Raw genomic sequence first — 21,011 nt, 5'->3', positions numbered from 1 at the left:
ATCTTCTTTATCGCCTCTTTCTAAAAGTGAGAGGGGAGCGGCAGGTTGTTTGTCCAACAAACTTGGAGGATACGGTTGAATGAAGTGTGATTAGAGTTAGCATGATTATCTCGGCAGTTATTTCCAAATTAGTTGTTATTCTGTTTCCTATAGTTTAGGACTAGAATCGCCTATATATAGTGATAGTCTACTGGTAATCGCCTATATATGTAAACCGCGAAGCTAGTAGACGATGCCCCAAACATCAAATCCACAGTAATGGAAAGAGAACCAAGTAGAACATGTTATCACAAGCACATCATCATGCACCAGCATATCGAAGGATATTTGACACCAAGATTAAGTCTGAATATCGTCACATTTCTTTTTTCTTTTTCCCCAATGTATCTATGCACCAAGGTAACTTCCATTTTGTCATAATACAGACTATATACAAACAACACCCACCCCAAACATTTTACCCGAACCCAATAATTAACTGCTACCGTCGTCAATCATGTGCATCTCCAACAAAACAGGCTACTGAGGAGGTTTCTGTTTTGTGCATCCAGAGCATAACTCGATTGCGGTGGCTACACACCTGGCATGCAGCTGCAGATCGAGCATTCATATATGTCCACTTATCGACTTCCAGAATCATCTGCATTTCTGACTGATGTGCCTGTCTTGGAAGACCCTTTCCCTCTTCCCCCTTTGCTCTTGCTAGTTCCTGCTGCAGTTTTTGAGCTCATCTTGTTGCATACTGCCTGTGAATCTACATCTGAAAGCCCATTCTCCAGTGCTCTAACCAGGTTTTCAAAGTAGTTCCGTGTCACGCTGTAAAAACAAACTAAAAAGTCATATCCTCGTTCAAAATATACATCTAGTAAAAACTTCTACCGACAAACAAGGCATCAGTTACATGCATAATTCCAACCCTCTCATTGACTGAAAGCATTAGACACTAAAAGAAAAGATAAACAAACGAGATTCATCACACTCAGAAAATAGGGGGGTATAAATTATAAAAAATCACTCGTACAAGAGTAAAATAAGCTCACACTGACACCACATAAACATTAATCTAAATTAGTTCAAAACATGCCATCTTACTCCTAACTTAAATTAGATAACTCAGCATATATAAGGACAACGACTGGAGATGAGAATAAACTAGTGACTGGAGATTGAGAATAAACTTAATTTTTAGAGGAAAGGGAAAAAGAATCAGAGTTAGCAACTTGAACAGTTGTTTGCTAAAACTAGCTAATTATATTAAAAGCAACCTTGATAGAGTTGAACTCTTGTGTTTCCTAATTCCTACCCAGTAAACTAATCCCTCAGTCCACAAAAAATAGTCCATTTTTTGCCATTTTAGTCCATTTCCATTTAGAGTAACTACCTCACAACATATTACCCCAATAAAGATGGACCCATTACTCACGCATAATAAAGATGGACCCATTGAACACTCACAATACTCCAACCACTTTAAATTAAAATCTGTGATGGCCATCTTTTATAAAAACATGTGGCAGACCCCCTTTGGGGTCTATTTTTGATGGACGGAGGAAGTACTAAGATTTAAGCTCTAGACAAGTAAGAGGTTGTCAACTTGGCAAAGAAAAATTCAACATAAGACAGACATGCAAGAATTCCCATAGAGACAACGCCACAGCTCTGAGTTTCAAAACATCAATAATCACATACTTCTTGATGCAACCACAAACTACCTTGTCAGGCCAGCAAGTTTGGTGCGGAAGTCATTAAAATCTTTTGATGGCCCCTCGGAATTCAGGTAATTCATTAGCTCTTTCTCTGCACATTGATGAAGCCTCTCCAGACCAGCTTCCGCCTCCCCTAGAGGTATAAATATTTGGGTGGTCACATTAAAATCACATAAATGACCCAGGATTTCATTCAGGAGCACAAACAGGTTGCAAGAGAATGTAGAAATACCTTGCAAATACTCAAAGAACTGTTTTTTTGTATGTTCAACCTCAGGTAGATAATATCCATATGCATACGTCCATTTTAGAACCCTCCTGCATTCAACAATCTGCACAATTGTCCAAAGTTCATGCATCAGTATACATAAAAGAAATTGAACAAAAAAGGGCAAATATAATGCCTTCGGAGAAAGCAGAGTCAGATACAAGACTTTCCAGGTAGTATAGAAAATAAGGACCATCTGTTCACATGAAAAGTAAACTACTTTGCAACTTGCAAAAACAAGTAAGGCACCAATGAACCAATGTAGGCAGTTTCGAACTGCATATGTAAAATATTTAGACAAGACACAATGATACCAAAGAGCTGGAAACAATTCTATTCACAACTAAATTTGTACTCTCATAATCAAACAAAAAGGAAAAGATGGAAATACATATTAAGTATCTTATTAACTTAGAGTACTTGTCCAGAGCTTACCTGTTGCCAAGCTTCAATAACAAACTTCAGTTGTGACTCAGGCTGGGAATGAACTTCACTAAGCTTCTCAAGCTGGATTGGAAAATGAATAAATATCACAAAACCAAATTGCAAGGGGGTGGGGGGAATTTATAGAGCAATACAAGGGGGTGAATAAGACCTCAAATGATTCAATTTTGGATATTTTAACAATGGTGATGATCCCCATAGACTACAGAAACCACAAGACTACGGCACTCCTAAAACTGGTTTAGTTCTCTTGATATTCCAAAAATGCACAAACAGTTATACCAAGATGAAATATATCTTATTTTTACATACATTAATAATATTTTTATTTGTATATTTAACAACTGCCATATCCCGCCATGCCGACAGCCATATTCCATTGACAACATTGATCCCATCCTCTAAATGAGCAGGAATGCTTTACAAGAAAGATTAAGTGCTCAGTATCTGATGTAACATTTTGTAGCAGATCCTGAATGACTATTCTTTCTAAACAATCATAATGGAGACAGATAGAGAAACACAACATTCATCCATTATCATTTGGAGACATAGACAGATAGACTAATGGAGGATGGAAATCCTTACATGTACACTTTGCATTTGATGCAGATCCGCCAGTGCCTTTTGCCTTGACTGCATTGAATTTGCTTAAAGTTGCACGTTATGCAGAAAAAGGAAAAAATAACTCAAGACTCAAAAAAGGAAACAGCACGTAAGTTCATTGTGATGATGATGGAATGCCAAAATAGGTTCAATAACTTATGATAATCTTTAGGTAAATGGCATTAAAAATAAAAAAATAAAATAAAATAAAATAAAAAGTTTAGAGGTAGTTTTCAAAATGTAAGTGAGCCAATCCCAATTGATCTAACTGAGCGCAGACCTAGAGAACCCACTACAGAAACTGTTTGCTGGGTAAGAAGGATACCAAACTTCTATCACTAAGAAACATCCCAAAACAAACTTCATAATGTAAAGAAAGACATGTAAAATTGGGATATGTTAGTGAATGGGGGCAGTATCCACATATAGTATTGAACTAGTAAAATGTCCATGCCAAACAGTTACAATGACTTTCATATGATCACAGAAATCATTCTTCCAAGTTTCTTCATAGTAATAGGTCAAAGGAAGGAAGGATACATAGCTTTCTAGCCAATCAGAATTTAAGACTAAGCTAAATAGTTAGATGTTGACTTTCTGAACACTACCACAACACAAAATAAATAAATAAAATGATTAGATTCAAGTAGATCTCCACATTTTTGGCCACAATTTCCTATTCTTCCTGTACATTCTCTTTATCTCAAATTTAGGGTAAATTATTTTCATGTGCTTGGCCTTGGTCTGATGGAATAACTATCTCTCAACTGGAATCTTCATGCTAATGCACTGACTACTCAAAAGAGGCTGATGACTAAATATAAGCAATTATTTTACAGAAACATTGTCCTTTTAGGCTTTATGAGATAACTGCGAATCGACTTGCATACCGATTGGTTGGATGCCCATCGCTCATAATAATGAGTGTATCGTTCCAAGGAGTTCTTGGCCATCTCTCTCCTCCTTTCTGCGTCATCATACTGGACCCAATTTGCAATTCAGTCAAAAGAAAGCAATCAGATTCAAATATTCGATGCACAATTACATAACAAAATGACATGTAGCGAAGATGCTGGTGACATAAAAGCCTGTATTACACACCACTCCCTCTTGCTTTGCTGCTTCATAGCGGTTGCATGCATAGAAACCTCCAGTTCTCTCACCATGCTCTGACCATTGACCAAGACACAACCTGAAAAAGTACAAAATGCCAATGAGTGGAACAGTTCTTGAAAATCAATGTAGTTACTATGATTAGGGATTTGATTGAAACAGATACGATATTCAGCCATGGGCCATAGCATAGCCACACAAAGGGAAATACATATTTCGTGAAATATTTTGGTTTAAATGCAGAATAGTAGAGAAGCATACCAGCAAAATTCAAACTTGCATGGTGGAGTGCAAGTCATGTGCATGCAGCCTTGGTTCTTTTCAATCGGACGCTTGCACTTGGGACATGGCTTGGAGTTGGCCAATATCCTAAAAATGGCAAATCAGCATGAGGAATGCCGTGTATGCTATCTTATAAGTAAATAATACTCCCTCCGTCCCCATAGAATATGCACTTTGGGTTCGGCACGGGTTTTAGTGCAAAATTGGTAAAGTAAGAGAGAGGTAGAGAGAAAAAGTAGTTAAAGTATTGTTAGTGGTGAATGGGTCCCACCTCATTAGAGAGAAAAGATTTTCCAAAATTAGAAAGTGCATATTCTTATGGGACGGACTAAAAAGGAAAGAGTGCATATTCTTATGGGACGAAGGGAGTATCTTGTAAGTGAAAATTAAGGAGGACACAAACTACAAGGCCAAGAACACCACCAAGAAGTATGTATCATGTAATTAAAAATGAGCTAGCCTTTTGATACGCCATATATACATTATACAATTATCATATGGAGACCCAGGCAGGAAACATAAAGTTTGCATCTAAGGAAGAAATATTTTACATTTTTAACTGATAGGGAGATACACAACACCGGCTGCAAGAGTATCAATCTGACATGACTCAATATCAATTAACATTTCAACATCGTCAATTATGTTACCTAGATGGCTAAGAATGACATAGTTCGCAAAATATTCTGCAACATGACTCAAGATAATTGATAATGCAAAAAGAGGATTATTTTAAAATAAAAATACTAGAGATTAACAGCACATGATACTAACACTTCTTTGCTTTAAATTCAAACACGCGTGCATTTCAGAAATAAACACTCTGAATCTCTGATATGTATATCCATACCAAGAAAATATCTTAGTTACATGAACACGCACTTATGATGTCAGTTTCACCAGATTCATTCTAGAAGTAGTGTACCAGTTCATGTTCTCAGATTCTGCACTGTTTTTCAAAACCCACTTCGCCACAGTTTCACAGTCCACTGGCCGATGAGCTTCTTCTGCGCACTGATCATAGCACAGCTCATATTACTTAACTTATCCTCATGAAGAAAATTAATACGGTAAAATACATAACAAACCCCAACTCACATTCCAACAGAAGCTATATGAACAATTGCAAGTGACATCATAGCTTCCACTACCAACAACATATTCCACAGCAGAATCACAACCAGGAGCAGGGCACCACTTAATCTGTAAGGGAAGATAACAGAAAAAATGACCTTCCAAATACATTCCTAAATGAACGAGGAGAACTAACTAAGGCATTATAAGCCTATTATCAAGATGAAGCAGTAACAATTTTGTAACTTATACAGTTTGCAGAATGATGCCTTTTATGGATGTTAATTTTCAATAAGATGATGCTATAGATTCTTCTACACTTAGCATCTAATGTATAAAGTCAGTAACCTAAAGATTCATACAGAAATCAGAAGGACTAGCAAGGATTCAAGAGGTGATTTGTCTACCTTACGGCTGTCCTCAACATAAGATCTAAGAAGATAGCGGCGGTACTTCTCCTTATCCTCATGGGAAGCTAACTTATCGATCATATCTTGGCCAACAGCAGCACCACAAGAAGGATCTGGACACCTCAGCACCAAGCATCCAGGACCGTCATTGATGGAAGTACTTATGTATGCTAAAAGTACAGCCAGGTAATAGATCAGATATGTTTGACTTTTTAGCACTCACACATGCAAATCTCAAAGAGACACATTGCAGAGATAAAAATCATCAGAAAATAACAAAGATCACATCGTTCTCGTTAGAGACAATAAATCCAATGTGTACGTTTCAGAGGTCAAAGACAAAATTGGCCATAATAGGTTCATTCCTATCACAAGGTTGACAAACTAAAAGATTTATCAGATGACACCACAGTGAATGTATTACAACACCTCTAAGGCATCCATTCAGGCATCATGTTCGGTTGCCCCTTAAACATAAAAATGAGTACTTCTGAATCTATTTACTTCAGCCCTCATATGAAATCCACAAACCAGCTCACTTTTGAAAATCACCAAAAGGAAATCAAAGCATAAGGAATAATCCTCCATATATTCAAAACCAAAAGCCAAGCAACTTTTGAATATATTCCACTATAATAAACAACTTGTATATCCCAGTCAACCACTAGAACAAACAAAATTATCCTAACCACCCATCCTCAGTTACCAGATTAAGAACTCATCGGTTCAATCAGCCTAATCACCCAACCTCAATTACCAGATTAAGAATTATACTGTTCAATATTTTCAACTACCAATAACTTATACTTCTAGTAGGAGTATCTTATTGGGTCTTGTAGCTACCAAGGAACATATGCTCATCAATGTGTACATCCATAGTCAGTAATGTGTATCATAAGTTCATGTGTAATATGTATGACTTAGTTGTGTAATTCTACACACACTAACGTAAACTTTCTAATAAATCATACCATAATTGAGCTTACAATAAAGGGTTTGATGTCAAATTTGAAATATGAAGAACTTTACCATTCAATTATTTAAGCAACTATACCAATTAATAGATGTTCAGGTTGGTTAGATCAATTCTATCCTATATTAACAACATGCAAATTAAACATTGATAAGCAGCGATCAAATTGTTTCTAATGAGTCCTAAGAACTATACTCTAAGCAAGTCCCGACTCAGTTAGAACTATGTTCCAACCAAATAGGGCATGGTACAAGATACTTATATCTGCTTCGAGTTCACATGCACCTTTATATTTCTGCTTGATAAACCAGGTTTCGATCTTCAGTTTAAGACTTTAATCTATTTTGCACAGAATGAGAATATGTATACGCAACTAAGTTAAGCAATCATATTCAATCAATGATCCATCCAGACTGCCGCCTGGTCAATAAATTATAACACCACATGGGGGGGGGGGGCAACACACTAAAATGCCTTAGGGCTTAGGAGCCATGGTGCCCCCTCTATAAAACAACTGAGAGTTTTTCATTGTACTCAATTCCCCTCCCGGCTTCAATCTACAAAGAGTGTCTTAGAAGATCACGAAATTCCCTCTCCGAGTTTCCAACACAAGCAAAGAAAGCAAAATTTTCTTTTGATGAAATTTTTGTTTCAGCTTTAGGGAAATTCTGTTGAATTGACCAAATAAAGGGCATGCAAAGATGCGGATATGGATATAGCTTTCCTTTTTGATGTATCTGCAAGAATAAGTCAGTTGAAGTATGCAACTGATTCACAAACCTTTCCAGCACGTGTCACAAAAAAGGTGAGAGCACGCAAGAGTTCGTAGTTTGTCAATAGTGTAGCGCTCAAAACAGATCCCGCAGGACACCTACTAGGATAAAAAGTAAGATAAGCACATGTGGAAACACATCCTGAAAGGAAACAAAGATAGGAATCATCTTAATTGATAACTTACTTCCTTAAAATTTGGAGCCTTAACAATTGGTGTCTCCAATATGCCAACAGCTCTACGAACATTTTCTTCGTCAGCAAACCATTCTTCGTGCACGTTATTCACACTCCTGAAAACAATAATATAAAATAGTTTGTAGATGTATAAACTGAAATAACACAACCAGATCATATATATTACAGAAAGAAAAAAAATCAGACATTTTCCAAATATTTAAGCACTACAAACAATTTTCCCACACCAGGTACCTCAACTTTCTTAAAGGACAATAATTAAGTTACTCGAGACCCAAGTTAATGGAAATTTAGCCTTACAAAAACTTGGTTTTACGAGTAAAGTACAATCAGTTACCAGTTATAACGCCGCAATAGTATGCATGCTGCTTCCCGTGGAATAGAAAGAACAGTAGATATTTTGGTAATGTCTTCAAATTGACGTTCTTGTATATCTTCCTCTTTTAAGATAGTATAATTCTTCTGTAGCACATACAACAGTGAGTTTCTGAAGAGGGAGGGTGGAAACATAAATATGAAAGGCATTCAAGTAAATGCTAACTCAGTAAGCACATAACTATAATTCAAAGTTCTTAGTTACAAAACAGAACTTTCTCTGACCCTCACTCTTTGCAATGCCCCTGAGTTTAGGAGCATAAAATGTCAAAGCTAAGCTGGACCTCATCAATTATTAACTCAAGTTTTGGTTTTTACTTATTATTTCTATACTGATCAATCTTGTTTCTAGAACACAATAGCTAAATTCTATTCCACCAAACACAGCATCTGTTTTGATTAATGGAAGCAGTAAACCCCGTTCATACATAAAAAAAAAAAAAAAAAAAAAAACGGTAATTTACAGTTAAAAATCTCCCTCCCTGCAGAAAAACGTTAGTAACCACCCAACAAAACCAAAAATAATTAGAAGACACTGGCTTGTACAGACCCAAATTTTCACCTTGCACAACTGTAATGTACATACATACATACACATAATTGCTCCCAGCTTAAATCACACTGAATCAAGCAAATTGAACGAATTAGCTACTCGTCTGTCATTGCAGTAACTAAATAAATCAATCAGACAACAAGGCAGGCGCCGCTTTACGAGTAGTACCTGCGAGCGACTGACGAGTGCGTCATCGCCGTCATCCGAGTTGGCGATGAAGTCGTAATCAGCGGCGTCGTCGTCCTCTTCATCGGCATAGTCATAGCCATAGTCTTCGTCTTCGTCTTCCCCAGTTTCGACCATATTGTCTTCGTCCTCGCCGCCGCTGTAGTAGTCATCATCCTCATCAAGCGAGGCTACTTCATTGGCATCGTGCATATCGTCGTCGGACTCCAATTCCATGATGGTCGCAGGATACGCAAAAATTGAGTAGAGAAAACCCTAGAGAGAGAAATTTGAGAGACGCTGAGAATTGGGGGACGGAATCAGTGATTTCAGTTTCCCAGCAGGTTAGGTGTAAAGTAATGTTGCGATCATCTTTTTGATTGCTGCAATTGCAGATGGAAATGGAATCCACTCTGCTGATATTGCGGATAACTCATTTGCCAATTTAATCCCAGTATAAATGCAATATTTTATTTTGACACGAGATTATATGCAATGTTATTTTGTAAATTAACAAATAAAGTAAGAGAAAAGAAAAAGTACAAATAGTGTTATTTTTATTTTAGAAAATATGTCATTTTTATTGGAACATTCTAAGAAAGAATGCGTTTCATTTGTAAAGAGATTTCATTTCTAAAGAGATTGAAGGGAGTACTATAGTTATTTAACTTTTTAATTTTTTTAATTTAAACATTCTAATATTTTAAAAAAAAATTACTGAATCGAGTGCATAAAAAATAGTTTGTGAATCGGTGCATAATTTTCATTAATGGATGACGTGAATTTTAATAGTATGATATTAATAGAGAGGGTATGAAAAAAATAAAAAAGAAAGAGAAAATAAGAGAGAAAATAAAAACTGGGTAATAAATTGGGTAATTAATAACTTTCAAATTAAATTCAGTAAGTAGACGGACGGAAAATGGAAATATAGCACTATTTTTTGGGTCGGACAGAGTGTATATAAATTAGATTAATTGGTCGCAATATGCTAATATGATGAACTTTTACCAAAATGTATATCCTTTACGAATTCAAATTTGATCATAAGGATCATGAACTTTGTTATTGTTACTAATTTTTCATGACTCCCGAAATAAAAAAAGTGTAAATTAAATACTTCTTCCGTCCTTGAAAAAATATGAGTTTTTAATATATAGTTAGTAAAGTAAGAGAGAAAAAAAAAAATATAATGTTAATGGAGAGTGAATTCCACGTCATTACTAGTCTAATGTAGTTATAAATAAAATGATGTGTTTGATTAATGTGTTGTTTAACTACTGCAAAATTGAAAAGTTTATTTATTTTCAAAGACGGTGTAATAAGGAAATAATTCATATTTTTTCATGACTTTAAAGTATTGATCAATTGATTGTTAGCCAAAAATTTTGCTTGAATTTAAAAGTTAGGTCATAGATATCACGAATTTTACTGTTGTCGGTGATTCTCGCGACCCTTAAAGTTGAACTAACGTTTCTAATTAAAATTGAAGTGTTAGTTAGCATTTTAGGATGAGTTCACATTTAATTACAAGTAAAAAAAAAAACATTTAATCACAAGTCTATCAGAATATATGCTATAAAATTTTAGAGATCTAATAGTATCTAATGTATAATATTATTTTTTATTATTTAATATCAAAAAAATAATAACAAGTACCAAATGCAGGGCATAAGATCATTATATTATTATAGTAATATATTAAAAATATTAACATATTGATATTAGCATGTTAACATAATTTAATATAAATATTGTAGATATATTATATTCACATGGAATACATATTATTATGTTAAATTTGTTGATATTCAATTGATTATCAAAATATCAGAAAATTCAACTCAATATTATCAAATTTTATCATCCAAATATATGCAATTTAAATATTATTAAAATTCTTATAAAATTATCTTTAATGTGATATATGTTTTGTAAAAAAAAAATAAGTTATTACCAGAATGCTAATTAACCCTTAGATTGTACTAATGCACAACATCGACTTCCTCTAAGAGCATCCCCATCCGTGCTCTTATTTAAGAGCACGGAGGTGGGCCCATACCAACTTTTACTCATTGTCCTTAGGTAAGAGCACAATACCCACATCCGTACTTTTATGCAAGGACAAGCTCAAGGGTCCCACCATTCTGTTATTCAATTTAAATACTTCAAGTACTAAAAACATTTCTAGATTATAAAAATACATTAAAAATAAAAATTACATAATTAAAATCCTAATAAATAAAAATCACATAATTAAAATACTAAAAAGATAAAAATACATAATTAAAATCCTAGAAAATAAAAAAATACGGAGTACATAATTAAATTCATAAAATTAAAAAGACCTACTACTCGTTGCCAAATTTCGCCGAAATGTGTTTGATTAGGTCTTTTTTGAAGCTCAATGTGGGTTCTTGTATCGCGCATTGTGTGTCTTATTTTGATCCTCTCATTCACCGTCGTATGCACACCTCGGCGTGGGGGAGACCTCGCGGTTGAGCTTCCGGCTTCATCCTCGTCGTAAAAGTTAGTCGCCATCGGTCCTTCGTCAGCTATAATCATATTGTGCAAGATAATACATGTGTACATGATGTCGGCGATATTCTTAACGAGCCATAGCCGAGACGAGGCCTTCACAATGTTGAATCGGTCTTGAAGGACCCCAAAAGCTCTTTCGACGTCTTTCCGAGCAGACTCTTGACGCTGCGCAAAAAAGAATCTGTCTCGGCGAGATAGTAACTCATGTGGTATGCATTTCCATTGACGGTGAAGTCGATCTCCGGTGCTACACCATTCAAAACATCATCGAAGAGTGGTGAAGAATAGAGCACGTTCAAGCCGTTGTTGGATCCGGCAACACCGAAATATGCATGCCAAATCCATAGGTGGTAGTCGGCGACCGCTTCAAGGATAAGCGTTGGGCCGCCGCCTTTGTGGCCGCTTAAGTATTGCCCCCTCCAAGCAGTCGGACAATTCTTCCACTTCCAATGCATGCAGTCAATGCTGCCTAGCATACCGTGAAAACCATGGACTGTTTCGTGAAGATGAAGCAATCGTTGACAATCTTCGGTGGTGGGTGTCCGAAGGAATTCCTCGACTAAAGCAGAACGAATGCTGTCGCAAAAAATTTTGAGGCATAGGATTCCAGTTGACTCACCCACATGCAAATACTCGTCGAAGAGGTCAGCCGTTTGCCCAGTAGCAAGTTGTCAGATGGCACAAGTACACTTTTGCAACGCTGAGAGACTTTGCCGACCAGTTGCGTCTACACCTGATTGAAAGTATTCAACGCGGGCGGACAATGTGTTGACAATACGCATAAACAACCATTTTGATATGCGAAAACGGCGCCGAAAGTAATCTTTTGGAAACCGCGGCTGGTTGGAAAAATAGTCGGCAACGAATCTTTCGTTGGCTCCCTCCTGATCACGATGGATGTAGCGGCGGCGAGTTGATCTACTTGGTCGAGGAGGAGGGGCGGGGGTATCGGCGGCAACATAGGCTTCGTAGGCGGCACGATATTGTTCCTGGTATTCTTGTTCTTCGCGCTCCGCTTCCGCAATGAGATTGGTGAAATTCATTTTTGAATTTTTTAGAGACGGTTTGAGTGAGATAGGAAGATGTAGATGATTAGTATGAAATTTTTTGAATGAGAGATAATTTGATGTGAAAAATGGATGATGAATGTGTGTATTTATAGATGATTTTGGGACTAAAAAAATCAAAAAATTCTAAAAAAACATCCATAAACGGCTCTATTTTTTGTGAATCCAAAAATATTTTTTTTTTATTTTTAATATTAATTTTGAGTTTTTTTTTTTAAAAAGAAAAAATCAAATTTGTCAACGGCTATGTCGTTGGCCAATCAAACGGCGCCACGTAAGGCTGCTTAACAGCACAGACATGCTCTTATTTAAGAGTAGTGTCGTGCCGCTAGTACGGACGGACAAGGCACCGCTACGGATGCTCTAAGTATCAACCAAAGAACGCAGGAATAGTAATGTCAACTACCAACTTATTAGTATAATGGAGTACTAACTAACTATTTCCCGTCTTAAAAGATGAGATATTGGTCGGTATTAAAACATCATTTGGAAATTATAATTGTGGGTCGATTATTGTTTACGTTACGAACTTATTTCTTTGTCTATTTTGTCTTCAGTTACTGATTAACATGGAATTTACATATTTTTAGAGCATCCCCATCCGTGCTCTTAGCTAAGAGCACGAAAGTGGGCCCTGACCCACTTTTACTCCTTATCCTTAGCTAAGAGCACAACACCCACATCTGTGCTCTTAGCTAAGGACAAACTCAAGGGTCCCACCATTCTATTATTCAATTTAAATATTCCAATTATTAAAAACATTTCTTCATTATAAAAATACATTAAAAAATAGAAATTACATAATTAAAATCCTAAAAAATAAAAATTACATAATTAAAATCCTAAAAAATAAAAATTACATAATTAAAATACTAAAAAATAGAAATACATAATTAAAATCCTAGAAAATAAAAATCACACACGTGGAAGACTAGTCCTCTAACCCCAATTGCCTCTTGAGACCCTGGATCATTTGCTCATGTGTTGCAAGTTGCTCCGGAGTCATCTTAGACGTATCGTTCAAATAGAGTTGACCCAAGAGGGTCCACAACGTATTGTTCGGGGGTGGAGGAGGCACAAAGGGAGCCGGAGCGGGGGCGGGGGCGGCTGGAGTCGGGGCGCGACGGCGGATGGTCATCGCCTTCTTCCTTCCTTGCGGTCGGCGGGAACTGCTCGGGCCAGCGTCGGGGCTACCCAAGTTAGTTCCAGCAAGCTGGGTAGCCACATCATCGGAGGCACCGTCGGATAGGGTTACCGACCTCAACCGTTTGCTAGAGGAGCTGGAGGAGGATGTTACTATGCCGCCCCTATACTTCGGATGTAGGCGCCCCTCCTGCCAACAATCGAGGTACTTGAACGCTTTGAACTCCATGCGTTGGTAGGTCGCCAAGACGGCAGTGATGATGTCGAGCTCACTCGTGCCGCTCCCCGCCGACCGCTCTTCCTGGAGGTAATACCCCTGGAACTTACTAATTGCCTCGTTGCATCTGAAGAGGCAATTGCGCACCATACTATCATTGCGATAGATGGTTCCCCCCGGCCGGGTTTCATTGTAGTGGCGAGTGATGCGCCACCAATACGTATCCCCGGTTTGGTTCGTGCCGACGTCCGAATCTTCGGAGACTGCCAAGTAGGCTTTGAACATCGCCATCATCTCACCCGGAGTGTATGGGGTGCGGGTGCCACGAACAGTAGGAGTAGGAACAGAAGTAGGAGTAGGAGTAGAGCTGCTGCTCCCTCCCGATCCGGGTTCGGGTGTCCACCCGAACCCGGAGGCGTTTAGGTCGTGCACTGGGTAAGGACGGTAGCCACCCGGAGCTTGCAAACCTTGGGTTTGAGGAGGGGCCGTAAATTGCGTTTCCGGACTAAATCCGGCCTCAGAGTCGAACCAATCGTGGTTCCAACTGCGATTGCCGGAGGGGTGATCGCCGGAGCCGGACATTGTGTAGTGTGGTGGGAATTTAGATGAGAGAGTATGAGGAAAAAAGATGAGAGAATGTAGATGATGATAGAATAGATGAGAATGTGATTTTTTTGTGTTGAAGTGGGGGTATTTATAGATGAAAATGTGAATTTTGTTGGAAAAAAATTGAAAAATAAATTAAAAGTGAGAAGAAAACGGATATTTTTTTTTGGGAAGTGGGAAAATATTTTTTTTTTATTTAAAAACATTTTTTTCAATTAATTTTGCATTTAAAAAAAAATTAAATAAGCCAACGGCTGTGCCGTTGGCGAATGAGGCGTCGCCACGTGTGCTGCTCAGCGGCACGGACGTGCTCTTAGTTAAGAGCAGCGCCGTGCCGCTGGCACGGCCGAACGAGCATCATCGGCGGACGGACGGCACCGTGCTCAGCGGCACGGACGGACGAGCACCGCAGCGTTGCGGATGCTCTTAGGTCCTAGATTTTGGTGGTTTTAAGTCCATAAAAGGTGGATTATGTCTCTAATGCCATGTACTCCAAAAATTTTTCTAATACATTCTTGCAATTCTGCCCCTTTAAAATCAACTGTGTTGTCTCCGTGTGTTGTCTCCGTGGACAACTTTTTTCTAATACATGTTCGTCGATGATGTGGTAGTGACATTTGGTTGTTGTTTACTATTAATAAAATAACAAATTTTATTTAAATGAACATAATAATTTGTTTTTTTTTTGTGTGTAGAGAAGCACTTGTACAAGCAAAATTTGTGTCAATGTAGGTAACGATTTGGATATGCTACCTGTTACACGGATATTTTAATATATATATTTCGTATTTTATTTGAAATGAAATCGTGTGCGATAAATTGTTTTATGAGTGTCTTGTGGGGATAAAAGTTAATAGTATCTGAAAAATTCCTCACAAGTTTGAGAAAACATCTAAGGTATAATATTTGATTTCTTAGATAAAATAGTACCAATACCAAGATATTTTATAATCTAAGAATGAGTTATAGGAATTGATAACTGATTATAAGATTAAATTGTGGTTCTCCTTCGGTCTCAACTCAGTTCAGTCTTATTCCTTTTTTTGGATGTCCCAACTAAGCTGTGTCATTTTATTTTAAAAAAAAACAACAAAACATCCAATTACTATTACTTTATTCAACTATTTACTTTATTCTCTCTATCTTTTCTACTTATTCTTCTCTCCTACTTTTTAACATAATTTCGTGCATAAAAATTATGTCTTAATTTAGTTGGGACGAAGGGAATATTAATTTCATGAATTGAATATAAGATACAATTTAATTATGGGATATAATTTTTGAAAACTAAACATAATTATTTTAAATACATACATAAAAGAAAAGTGGAAAAAGGAAAAAGAGGGGAGTGGGCCCGCGTCTACCTTCCATTGGATTGCTTCGCTACAACATCATCACGCTCTTCTATTACGCTTGCTCACATGACTCACATCTCACCAAAAATTAAATCATTTTTTCCAATTTTTGTGTATTCCGCATGTTCCTCAAAAAAATTGATCGGCACCATTGAAGATTCTGATACTTGTGATTAAAGGAAGTTCCGTAAAAAGAAAAAAATTAAAATCATTATGTTAACAACGCTTTTGCCATTTACTCTCTCCGTGTGCCGAGTCTCAATATTATTCTATCACTTACTTTACTCATTTACCGTTACGAGTCTCAACATTATTCTATCTCTTACTTTACCATTTCTCCACTTTAATTATTTATAATTATTTTTATGAAATGAGTACGCAAAAGTGACTAGGACTTCTAATGACGGACGAAGGGAGTATCAATTAATAATACTCCCTCCGCCCACGAGCGAATAAGAATCCACTTTTACTATTTTGGTCCGTCTACGAACATGAGTGTCAGTTCATTATTACTCCCCCTGTCCACTAATAGGAGTCCCGGTTCATAATTACCATAAATGGTAAAGAGACCCCACATTCCACTAACTCATTCTACTAACATATCATTTAAAAACTAATATATACAAGTGGAACCCTCATTCCACTAACTTTCTTCCACTCACTTTTCTTAATATTTTTTAAAACCCGTGCCGGATAGAAATGAGACTCCATTTGTGGACGGAGGGGTACTACAGATGGTAAGGAGACTTTACATTTCACTAACTCATTCCACTCACATATCATTAAAAACTGGCAGTATAAACAAATGGAGCTCATATTCTAATAAATTTTTTCCTAACTACTTTTCTTAATATTTTTTAAATTGTGTGCCAAAAATAAATGAGACTCTTATTCACTGATCGAAGGGGGATACTATGTAATTATATAATGTATCATTCAATTGGCATGACTAACTATCACATATAATCCATCTATAATTAAATTATGAAATTATTTTCTAACTGGAGAGAGTGATTATAATTATTTACAACATAATTATCTATCTGGAAAATTAAACGAAATATTAAGGAATAAAAGTAAAAAAAATATTGAAAAAAGTAATGAGATGAGTGATCGCCGTCAGCTCAACCTTGCTTGCAAAGAAATTGATTCTCCAGAGCAGAGATGGCAGTTGGAGCTTCACTTTCTCTCCCTAATTTTCTCTTCTCTCTCATTCTATTAAACACCCACACCTCACACCTACCTTTTCATATCTCTCTCTTCTCTCCACAACAACAATGGCGGGTATCGCGATCACAATCCTAGCTCTGACGGCAGCGGCAGGTTTTTGGGCGGCAGAGGCGGAATCGTCGAAGCAGATAATCGTGAAAACGGTCAAGGGGCAGAAGGTGTGCGATCAAGGGTGGGAGTGTAAAGGCCTTTCCAAATACTGCTGCAATCAAACCATCTCCGATTTCTTCCAGACCTATCAGTTCGAGGATCTCTTCGCCAAGAGGAATACCCCCGTCGCTCACGCCGTCGGATTTTGGGACTACAAGTCCTTCATCACCTCCGCCGCCCTCTACCAGCCGCACGGCTTCGGCACCACCGGCGGCTCTGAGACGCAGGCCAAGGAGGTCGCCGCTTTCCTCGGCCACGTCGGCGCCAAAACCTCATGTAAGCTGCATTTCCCCAATTCTCTTTTCAATTTATCAAATTGATGCTCACATCTCATCTGCCTAATCCGATTTCGATCGAAACATTGATTTTGTGCCTAGATCTACCAGCAATTAAATCAATTGTGTATAAATTGAATTTGCGCGGGATGAATGTTTGAACTTTGAAGCTATACATATTTAATTCTGGAAGTGTTGAATTCGAACTAGGCATAGCATCTGCAATAATCGATCTATCATCAAATAAACTTGTGACATTGATGTTATAAAGGTATTGATTGATACTAGAGAAATACAACAATGCAGGTGGTTATGGGGTAGCCACCGGAGGACCGGAGGCGTGGGGGCTGTGCTACAACAAGGAGATGAGTCCCGACAAAGACTACTGCGACGACTACTTCAAATACGACTACCCCTGCTCCCCGGGTGCCCAATACTATGGCCGTGGTGCCATACCTCTCTACTGGTAGAATATATACACTCTTCAACGCTTATATATATGTCATCAAACAGCCTTTGAATTCTGTGTGTTGTACCAGGAACTACAACTATGGGGCGGCTGGTGAAGCCCTCAAGCAAGACTTGCTCAACCATCCTGAATACATTGAGCAGAACGCCACTCTTGCCTTCCAAGCCGCTATCTGGAGGTGGATGACCCCTCCCAAGAAGGGCCTTCCCTCTGCTCATGATGCCTTTGTGGGGACGTGGAAGCCCACCAAGAACGACACTTTGGCCAAACGCATCCCTGGCTTTGGAACCACCATGAATGTTCTCTATGGGGATAGTGTCTGTGGGCAGGGTGATGTTGATCAGATGAACACCATCATCTCTCACTACCAGCACTATCTTGACCTAATGGGCATTGGCCGGGAGAAGGCCGGGCCTCACGAGCTGCTCACGTGCGCTGAGCAGGAACCCTTCACCGTCGCCTCAAAATCATCGTCTTCTTGAACAGTATACATTTGATGGAATAAGAGGGGGTGCATGAGGCCCCCTAGCTATGGTTGTGTGATTGTGCAGATTTTGTCAAAATTGAGCTGTTTTATACTATGTAGTTAGCAGCTATGAAATGAAGAATTGTAATGTACACCATGTGCTCTCTGGATTCTTTTCTCAAAGATGATTCATGTTAAGCCACATCACATCTCACCTTGATACAAAGTATACAACCAGTTTGATTATTGGATTAGGGAATGGCAATATGTGAGTTGGTGTTGTTCCTTTCTAGTGTCTATTTTAAAGATTTTAAATGGTGAATTCTTGGTATCTTTTTCCTATCCTCAAAAATGCGGAATAATAACATTGAAACACAAGGGAAACTTGCAATGTGGAACAGAAATGTATTACTTGCATATAGGCGACTGATAGTCAACAGTAGTCATAATGGTCTAAATTTGAAAACAATGATAACATGCAATTTCAAAGAAGCTAAAAAATTCAATGCACAGAGATCTTGAGAGGGCTTCTTCTTTTCCCGATTGCAGTCACACCACCATCTGCAAACGTACAAAAATTATAAATCAAAATCACAATTAATCATAGCAGTAATGCAAGACAATGATAAACTCAATATATAAACAAATTAACCAAAAAAAAAAGAAAGAAAGCAAGTGTTAATATAATGATGATACCGTTGGAGAAGATGGGGCGAGGAGAGAAGGCGAGGAGCTGGTCGTACTCGGCGGCGACGGAGGCGGGGAGGGCGTGGTAAATCTGGGACCACTTGTTAGAGTGAGGGTGGTGGAGATTGAGAGAGAGCATCTCCGCCCTGGAATAGGAGTAGGAAGAGGCTTTCTTGATGTTCTTGATTTTCCAATCCTTGCGAGGGCGAGTAGTTTTCTTGGAGAAGATGGAGGTGTCGATGAGGGCGGTGTCGTCGAGCACCTCGATGTTGAGGAATCGCATTCCTCCTTGAGTTGATTCAGGCTTCTTGGGGGAGATGAGCAATGCCGCCGCGATGGAGCTTCCCACGCCGGGGCCGGACTGACGGTTGTTGCTGCTCGCGAAACGGGACGATTTCGCAGTCGCCATCACACGCATATACACAATTCAAATGAAATGGAATGATCAATGATATGAATTGCAGCCGTCTCTCACATATTTATAGATTGAGTCACTCCACTTTCTTTTTTTACTTTTTTCATTTTCCTTTCACATTTTCTATTTCGCTTCCATTTTTCTTCTCTCTCCATCTAAATATATCCTTATTCAATCCCAACTTCATTTTTCAAATTTTTAAATGCTTGGTCGACATAACTTTTCTCAACTCATAAATGGTTTACCAGAAGTAAACCCGTCACCAAGTTTAGTTTCGTTGGATGTCTAGAACGGTAAAGGGTGAGAATATTTTTTGATGAAAATTGAAGAAACGCATTACCCAATCACATCGGAAGAGATTTGGTCTCCTATAAGTAGTTTTTACATCCAAGAGACTTGTAAGTAATAGAAACTCTCTACCAAAACACATGACATGTAAACCCGTATCAACAAACTATTCATTTGGATTGTTGGTGTAGTTCTCTTTGCCCTCGTGGTCTTTGACAACACATTTAAACAATATGCACAATGTTGCCTTCAACTATTCATACATAATTATAGTAGTATTAAACTCTGGGTACACTGCTTATATTCAATAATACATTTATATCAATTACTAATATTAAATCTAACTTGATCTTGCTTACCAATAACAAATGAGAAACACAACCCATAAAAAAATATAATCTCAAAGAGTAAACCATTTTATAGTCCAAAGACCTTGCAAGTATCCATTGCTTCATTTCATTCTAGCCTTGCTGCCTTGGTGTTCACGTTCCTTTAATATTGGTTGATATAATTCTATCTCAGAAGATTACAATAATTTATAACTTAACAATTGTTAGAAATATGGGAAAATTTCGAGCCATGAATGGTAATTTTTGATCAAGTGAGAGATTGTATGCTTTTGGTTATATTTAATACCCCTACTTCTAATGTTTTGCTTTGTAGCATGCTTTAAAATTCCGACAGTACGTGACATATTTTTTCCGTGCGTGATTTGGGATTTTCTTTTAGTTTTAAATATGTTAATTTGGACGCGTTTCTAACTAATACTTATATGTACTAATAATTTAAAAATTGTACTACTAAAACATAAGAAACTAATATGAAGAAATTAATTGAAAACTTGAGCCACCATAAGTGAAATAAGCAGAGAATTTCATTTTGACACTATCTGGAACATATAAGTGAGAAACAAAAGTTCTGCTCAAATATACCCATGAAGGATAAAATCGAAAAAACAAAAGAAATCCATCTTGGTCATAAATACATATATGATATATCAATCTTTCCAAGCATGACAAGGCGTCAATGAATTTTTTTTATAGTAGTAATATTTTTCCATTTCTATTTTTAAAACACGTTTCCACATTTTTTTAATTTCTATGGATGTGTAGTAGATGGAGGTGTGGGGAACTCATTATAACTACTTCTAATCATTAAAGCTTG

The 21,011-nt window shown here is 37.5% G+C and overlaps 3 protein-coding genes across 4 annotated transcripts; 1 reads left to right on the top strand and 2 right to left on the bottom strand.

Moving 5' to 3' along the window:
- Positions 1 to 339: 339 nt before the first annotated feature.
- Positions 340 to 9,386, bottom strand: LOC125222463 (putative E3 ubiquitin-protein ligase ARI8). 2 transcript variants are annotated; one of them, XM_089064762.1, is made up of 14 exons: positions 8,942 to 9,113; positions 7,835 to 7,940; positions 7,657 to 7,747; positions 5,901 to 6,073; positions 5,518 to 5,622; positions 5,345 to 5,433; positions 4,399 to 4,506; positions 4,126 to 4,216; positions 3,915 to 4,004; positions 3,007 to 3,054; positions 2,410 to 2,481; positions 1,939 to 2,038; positions 1,713 to 1,839; positions 340 to 816 (listed from the first exon to the last, which is right to left on the bottom strand). In XM_089064762.1, the coding sequence occupies exons 1-14, from the start codon at positions 9,109 to 9,111 to the stop codon at positions 621 to 623; spliced, it is 1,566 nt and encodes a 521-aa protein (XP_088920888.1). In that variant the 5' UTR covers positions 9,112 to 9,113; the 3' UTR covers positions 340 to 620. The 2 variants fall into 2 exon arrangements, with proteins under 2 accessions (XP_088920888.1, XP_088920884.1); XM_089064758.1 differs by lacking the exon at positions 340 to 816 and adding an exon at positions 8,183 to 8,307 and having other exon boundaries at positions 1,709 to 1,839; positions 8,942 to 9,386.
- Positions 9,387 to 17,041: 7,655 nt separating this feature from the next.
- On the top strand, positions 17,042 to 18,659 carry LOC125185667 (chitinase-like protein 2). Its single transcript, XM_048082237.2, has 3 exons — positions 17,042 to 17,523; positions 17,829 to 17,988; positions 18,062 to 18,659. The coding sequence occupies exons 1-3, from the start codon at positions 17,145 to 17,147 to the stop codon at positions 18,471 to 18,473; spliced, it is 951 nt and encodes a 316-aa protein (XP_047938194.1). The 5' UTR covers positions 17,042 to 17,144; the 3' UTR covers positions 18,474 to 18,659.
- Positions 18,660 to 18,850: 191 nt separating this feature from the next.
- On the bottom strand, positions 18,851 to 19,924 carry LOC125185668 (uncharacterized). The gene is made up of 2 exons (XM_048082238.2): positions 19,154 to 19,924; positions 18,851 to 19,018 (listed from the first exon to the last, which is right to left on the bottom strand). The coding sequence occupies exons 1-2, from the start codon at positions 19,560 to 19,562 to the stop codon at positions 18,960 to 18,962; spliced, it is 468 nt and encodes a 155-aa protein (XP_047938195.1). The 5' UTR covers positions 19,563 to 19,924; the 3' UTR covers positions 18,851 to 18,959.
- Positions 19,925 to 21,011: the final 1,087 nt, after the last annotated feature.

This window comes from Salvia hispanica, chromosome 1, assembly GCF_029641045.1.
Source record: "Salvia hispanica isolate PSC_SH4W2 chromosome 1, Shi_PSC_v1, whole genome shotgun sequence".
NCBI lineage: Eukaryota > Viridiplantae > Streptophyta > Magnoliopsida > Lamiales > Lamiaceae > Salvia > Salvia hispanica.
This window is presented reverse-complemented; position numbering and strand designations above follow the sequence as displayed.

Excerpts from the sequence above, each read along its gene's own strand:
- LOC125185667 (XM_048082237.2), top strand. The coding sequence starts at position 17,145 with ATGGCGGGTATCGCGATCACAATCCTAGCTCTGACGGCAGCGGCAGGT. Across the intron at positions 17,524-17,828 it reads CGTCGGCGCCAAAACCTCAT|GTGGTTATGGGGTAGCCACC; the intron begins GTAAGCTGCATT and ends ACAACAATGCAG. Across the intron at positions 17,989-18,061 it reads GGTGCCATACCTCTCTACTG|GAACTACAACTATGGGGCGG; the intron begins GTAGAATATATA and ends GTGTTGTACCAG.
- LOC125222463 (XM_089064762.1), bottom strand. The coding sequence starts at position 9,111 with ATGACTACTACAGCGGCGGCGAGGACGAAGACAATATGGTCGAAACTG. Across the intron at positions 7,941-8,941 it reads CACTCGTCAGTCGCTCGCAG|GAGTGTGAATAACGTGCACG; the intron begins GTACTACTCGTA and ends TATTGTTTTCAG. Across the intron at positions 817-1,712 it reads AAACTTGCTGGCCTGACAAG|CGTGACACGGAACTACTTTG; the intron begins GTAGTTTGTGGT and ends TTGTTTTTACAG.
- LOC125185668 (XM_048082238.2), bottom strand. The coding sequence starts at position 19,562 with ATGCGTGTGATGGCGACTGCGAAATCGTCCCGTTTCGCGAGCAGCAAC. Across the intron at positions 19,019-19,153 it reads TCGCCCCATCTTCTCCAACG|ATGGTGGTGTGACTGCAATC; the intron begins GTATCATCATTA and ends GTACGTTTGCAG.